Below are 5,923 nucleotides of genomic sequence, written 5' to 3'. Positions count from 1 at the left end.
GGTTTCAACAGCTGCTGCCTCCTGCTGCGCGTCGTCGCCAAAGGCGCCCGGGCCGAGGAGCTCTGTCAGCACCTCTGTCGCGAGCTGCTGCGCGCCGCCGGCGCCGGCGGCGAGCTGCGACTCGCTGGGGGCGAGCAGCGGCGCGAGCGCGGCCAGCAGATCGGGGTGGGCTGCGAAGAGCTGCGGGAGGAGGGGCCAGCGGGGCGGCGGGAGGTCGCTGGGATGGCGGACGGGCGATGCGGGTGCGCGCAACGAGAGCCCAGCAGGGGCGCACCAGCTGCGCCCGGCGGTGCTGCAAAGCGGGGCGGCGGCACGGGCGCCCAAGCCGGCGGGGCAGGGCGGCTGCTGTCTGCTTCTTTGTGTGTCTCTGTGCGATGCATGAGGCGCAGGCCGGTGCGGGTCCGTCGAGGCGCAGGCGGCTGCCTGCTGCCACGCCGCGCTTTGGTCACCTGGCCGGGCGAGGCCCTGCAGGGGCTTATGCCGTCCGCGCTGAGCCGCAGCCACGCGGAGAGGCACTGAAGGGCCCCTTGGAGCAGGCCGTAACCGCCTGGCGGGACGCAGGGCGGCGCCGCGGGCGCGTGCGGGCGCGTCGGCCGGTCGCGGCAAACCCGCCGGCGCAGCGGGGTGCGTGCGTGCAGAGCACAGGCAGACTTTGCTGAAGGCTATCTCGTGGGTTCAGCGGCCTGATTTGTTGACGCCAGCCCGCTCGCCAGCACACATCAGGTCACCATGAATGTGTTCTGCCGACCCAGCGGTCCCCCGCAACGCACCCGCCGCCGCGCCCCGCGCCGCAAGCAGCTGCGCCGCAGCCACGACCTGCGGCCACTGCGGCTCGGTGGCTGCGATCAGGTCCTTGCGCCGCTGGCCGTCCATGTTTGCCACCTCTTCCGCCAGCGCTGACATCATTGACAGCCCGCACTCCGCCACTTGCTTTGAAGACAACGCGTGCGGTGTCAGACAAAGGGAGGGGCGAGTATGATCAACACCATGCTGCTGGAAACGCATGCGTCCTGTTGCAGCCGCACAGCGATTGCTGCCACACAGTTGCCGCTGCCGCACGGCCGCTGCTGCCGTGTGGTCCTGACGAGGGCGGCCCCGGGATGCAGCTGCTCACCAGCTGCGCGGGGTCGCCGCTGCCGGCCGCCCCGACCATGCCCACGCACTGCCCAGCAAAGTCCTGCGCCGCCCGCGGCCCGGACAGCGACGCCACGGCGGCCAGCAGCAGGCCCAGGCGCTGTGTCGCCAGCTTGGGTGCCGCACTGCTGCTCAGGAAGGCACGAAACTTGTCGCTGGCGGCACGCGGCGCATGCACAGAGAGCGACACTTGTGACCACCAGCAGTTGAGCAGATGAGGGCGGTTCCACCGAGCTGCGCACCCATCTTTCCGTCTGGTTGCAGCCGCTTTGATGAGGCAACTTGACATCGTGCACAATCTGAACTTCCGCCACTGGGTTGGCCGGGCCCCACATGCGCATGCGCACATTGAGCGCATGCGCACGCGCAAGTGCGAGTGAGCCCCCTTGCGCACCTGATCGCCGACGCCATCCGCAGTTGCTGGTCCTGCGGTACTTTGTGCCATTCTTTTCTGACCTTTGTCAGCAGCATGTTGGCACAAAAGAAGCAGACCTCGGCGTCCCGCCCGGGATCCAACAGCTCAAGGCACGCCTCCCAAGCCTGCGGCTGCTGGCTGAAGCTATTGAGCCATTGGTTGGCCTGCTGTTGAGCCTCGCCTACACTCCCATAGAGGGCGGCGATCGCTGACCCCAGATCAGCTGCCGACATCTTTATGCCGATGCCAGCGCCTCTTATGCCGCAGCAAGCAGCTCGGCGTTATGAGCTGTATGCACTGCTGATGTTGGGCCATTGCCACAGGCATCTGCGGGACACCATGTGAGTCAATCAGTCAATGAGTCGAGCGACGTCACCGATCGCGATGCGAGCCCCGGCTTCAGGAAATTAACTTTACCCTTTGGGCGTGTCACCCGCTGTAACCCGTAGAGAGTGCACACTATGTATTGGATGAACTCTTGATATAAAACTCGAAACACGTGGGGGAACGCTGCCTGTTGATCGTCTGGGGCACGGGTGATGTGCCTGAAGCTGATGACTGCCGGGTTGGACGAAGGGACAACTGGCGGAGGAGAGGGTGGGGGAGAGGGTGTGGAGGGTGGGGTTGGGTCAGATTGGGTAAATAAGGGGTGCAAGGGCTGGTACAGGGGCTATCAAAGACGCACAACGCCGACACAGGGTCCTCTGCCGGACGCGAACCACGCACGTTGAAAACCTTGCACCTTCGCCGGCCCTAATCATCGCATTTTCAAAGGGATGGGCTCATGATCGTTGCCTGGGCGAACAAGTTGCTGGGCAAGCCTGATCAATCAAAAAGAGAGGCCATGTTGGGCTACTTCCATGGGACTACTCCCCCACCCATTCTGGGAGTCACCGGGTGCCCCGCCGCGTGAGGAGCGCAACCCTTTGCCGCAGCTGTGCGGGGCTTATGGAACGGCAAATTAACGGCACTATTCCAGTCGCTGACATCAAGGACGTTACAGGGAAGCTGAGGGTGACCGAGTGCCGGGTGACGCAAAGGGTAAAGTTAATTTCCTGAGGCCGAGGATGCGAGCATGTGAAGGCTGCATTGCCGTGCAAATGGGTGGGGGGTGCATGCATGTTGGCATGGGTGGCTGGCGCGTCCACAGCACAAATCTGCCATCTGCGACAGCGCAACGCAAGCCTAGCCGTCCCCATCCCATGGATGTTAAAACCCTGTCGCTTTCCTGCAATGACGGGCGCAGTGTTTCACGTGCACGCGCACAGCATAATCACCTATGTACACCTGGGAGGCAGCAGCCAGGCTGACCCTGCTGGTGCAAGGCCATACGCTTGCCCAAAGCATGCAAGGTGCGCTTCAAGAGCCGTCAAAGCAGGCGTGATCTGGCTGCTCCCACAGCCCCTCAACGACGAGGCGCTGCCGTGCTCCAGCTGCTCAGCTGTGCTGCACGGGGCACAGCGCCGCCGGGCACTGCAGTGCGCGCAGGCAGAGTTGGCGGCGGCAGCGTTTGGCAGGGGTGGTGCCGCATGCGTGTGCTGGGAGAATCTGGGGGGCACGCATGGGAGACGGCTGGCGATTGCTGGCTTCGACGTTGCAAAATGATGAGTGATTACATGCGGATTTTGTTGTGTGAGCGTGAGGTTGACAGCAACGACAACCCCAAACTTCCGCACGCTTGTCACCAGCTGCATATGCAGCAGAAGTGTGGGCGTGACACACACACACACACACACATGTGCTGCAAACAGCGTGCGGGAGGGGCAGTTTTGGGGCCACATCAATGGGATATCCTGAACCCAAGGCTTGTGCGTGAGTTGCAAGGCATGTGCAGTTCGATCCGTTTTGATCTGTATCAGCTGTTCATGGCAGTAAATTGACATCACAGACGGTGCTTCGCCCCGGAGCCCAGGCGGCGCGCAAAGGCAGCGGTCAAGGCCCCAAAAACGGCAGCTAGCCGAGGGCAAAGCTGCTGAAAGGGCACAGCGTGCCACCAGCGGCGCATGTGACTCGAAGGTTGCGAACTGCCACATACGGCACGCACACGCTCAGTTCCCACACACACATCACGTGTACAAATTCACAACACAGGCTGATGCGATGCGGGGGCGCAATGCAAGCCTTGTCTGCGCTCGCTCCCCAGTCCAAGAAAACGCTGCTGATATAGGAACTGGTCAAGGGTGGAGGCGCGCACCGCGCAGGCTCAAGGCATAGCAGCGCGTCAACAGCGACGCGGCTAATCACACCGGCGCCGCGGCCCTGCCGCCCAGGGCCGTACTCAAGCGCCGGCGCAGCGCGAACAGTGCGGCGTCGGCGCGCTCAAACACGTTGCGCGGCGCGCCGGCGACGTGCGTCACCACAACCTCGCCGCCGCGCGCCTCCGCGACGCGCATGGACTCCCCCACCCGCAACTCCCCGTGCACCAAGAGCGGGTCGTCGTCGCCGCTGCTGCCCCTGCTGCCGCTGCTGCTGCTACTGCTGCTGCCGCCCTGCGCGGCGCTCCCGCCGCTGCTGCCATTTAGACTGCTGTTGTTGATGCTGCCGCTGCCGCCGCCGCCGCCGCCGCCCGAGGCCTGCGCCGCCAGGCGCTCCTCGACCGCGGTGACCCAGCTGGTGAGCACGCGGTTGACAGCAATCGGGGCCTCGTGGTGGGGGCACTGGCGTTTTTGGGTGGGGGTACAGCATATTGAGCAGCGGGGTGTTAAGAAAAGGTGCCAGTTGATGGACCCATACGTGGGTGGTGGGATAAGTTAGAGAGGCACGATAAATGGGCCCGTCAGGGGTAGCTGAGGGGCGCAAGCAAAGCGGGGGCCGGGGAGAGTCTTGGGTCTGCTGGCCCAAACAAGTAGACCAGAAGGTCAAACGTGGCGCCACGATCAGGGGCTGAGGCAGGAGGATATACGCAAGGTCGTCACGGACCGCCGGCGCCGCCCCGGGTGACGCGCACGGGGTGACACCCGCCATGACTCACGTGGCCGACCTCCGCGAGCTCGTAGTAAGCGGCATGCGGCACGGCGCGCTTGAAGCGCTGCGAGGGATTGGCAACGTGGACGAGGGGGTGTTGCGGTGCGTCAACCCACAACCAGCGAGCCTGCGAGCAGGCTCGAGCGGCCGAGCGGCGCCGCCGCTGAAGGCGAAAGGGCGCGTGTTCGGGCACGGGGGCGCCTCGCGAGCGTGTGTTGAAAGCGCCGCCCACCTGGCCCCACATGGGCACGACCCAGGGGTCCGCCTGGCCGTAGCACAGCAGCACGGGGCAGGCCAGCCGCCGCAGGTTGTCGTCGAAGGAGGCCTTGGTCTTGGGGGACAGCACGATGCTGGCGAACGCGTCGATGGCACCTGCTCGATTGGTGGTGGGTGGGGCGGATGGGTGCAGCAGAGCGTCGGCAGGGGTGCGGGGTGCGAAGGGTGCTGGCCGCATTGACTGGCACGACTTGTGTGTCCCGCGGCCCCGAGCGCCCCAGCGGGAGCGTTGGGAGGCGGTGTGTGTGCCCGGTTGATCCAGTGTGGGGGTGCGGTTGTAGCACCTGGCAGCAGCTGTCATGTTTATTCAAGCATGTGCATCACCACGCGAGCTCGCGCGGGCTGCACGCCGCTTGCTGCTCCCCACTCAACACATCAGCACCCCTTGCCACCCACACACACACACTTGCACACACACACACACACACACACACACACATACACACGTGCGCGAGCACAAGCAAGCACACAACACGTCGAGCAACACGCACCTGGGTGCTCCGTGGCGGCCAGTATGCGCTGCAGCAGCAGCTCGTCGTCCACCGGCCGCGCGTAGACGAGCGACAGCAGGCCGCTGATGGTGGTGGGGTCCGCCAAGTTGCGCCACCACAGCCGCTCGATCAGCGACTTGACGGTCTGGGGGGCGGAGGCACGTGAGGGCGGGGCCGGGGCGGACGGCCGCCAGGATTTGCGTGGTTCTGGTTCACGATTGAGAAGCAAGGTGCAGGAAGACGAGGACTTCGCAGTCCCGTGACAAAAACCTGGGTATTGGGTTCGTAAAATGACGCTAGCGCCGCTTGCGTAGGCGGCCAGGGCAGGGAACACAGACGTTTCGCAGAGGTGGGGCCAGCCAGGGAATGCTGAGGGTTGGTAAGCGGCGCGGTCGCGGGTCGTGCGGGTGCTGGGTGTATTTGACAGGCCGCGAGTGCAAACCCATCACAGATCTTGGCACCGGCGGGCTCGCCGCGCCCCTGCCGCTGCGCCGTGATGGGCAGTGCGCGTCCTGCCGGGCTGGACGCGGGACGCGGGCACACCTTGGGAACGGGCACTGTTCCGTCCAGCTTCAGGGTGGCCATGATGCCAGGTGACGCCCCCTCAGACCTGAAAGACCAAAACGGGGCTGGGCACAGGGCC

The 5,923-nt window shown here is 65.0% G+C and overlaps 2 protein-coding genes across 2 annotated transcripts in view; both read right to left on the bottom strand.

Annotated features, from left to right (window-relative positions):
- Positions 1-1,545, bottom strand: part of MNEG_12285 (hypothetical protein) — a gene marked incomplete at both ends in the record, with an annotated part of 2,612 nt that extends 1,067 nt beyond the window's left edge. Inside the window, 5 exons of the mRNA XM_014039244.1 lie at positions 10-180; positions 450-547; positions 771-930; positions 1,115-1,289; positions 1,529-1,545. Of these exons, the coding sequence (XP_013894698.1) occupies positions 10-180; positions 450-547; positions 771-930; positions 1,115-1,289; positions 1,529-1,545 (621 nt within the window). The remainder of the gene's footprint in view (positions 1-9; positions 181-449; positions 548-770; positions 931-1,114; positions 1,290-1,528) is intronic.
- Positions 1,546-3,789: 2,244 nt separating this feature from the next.
- Positions 3,790-5,865, bottom strand: MNEG_12284 (hypothetical protein; the record flags this gene model as incomplete). Its single annotated transcript, XM_014039243.1, has 5 exons — positions 3,790-4,206; positions 4,521-4,577; positions 4,746-4,885; positions 5,281-5,425; positions 5,824-5,865. The coding sequence occupies 5 exons, from the start codon at positions 5,863-5,865 to the stop codon at positions 3,790-3,792; spliced, it is 801 nt and encodes a 266-aa protein (XP_013894697.1).
- Positions 5,866-5,923: the final 58 nt, after the last annotated feature.

The sequence above is a fragment of the Monoraphidium neglectum genome (genome assembly GCF_000611645.1).
Source record: "Monoraphidium neglectum strain SAG 48.87 unplaced genomic scaffold scaffold03165, whole genome shotgun sequence".
In the NCBI taxonomy this organism is placed as follows: Eukaryota; Viridiplantae; Chlorophyta; class Chlorophyceae; order Sphaeropleales; family Selenastraceae; genus Monoraphidium; species Monoraphidium neglectum.
Note: the sequence above shows the minus strand (reverse complement) of the source record. Positions and strands in the feature narration are given on the sequence as shown.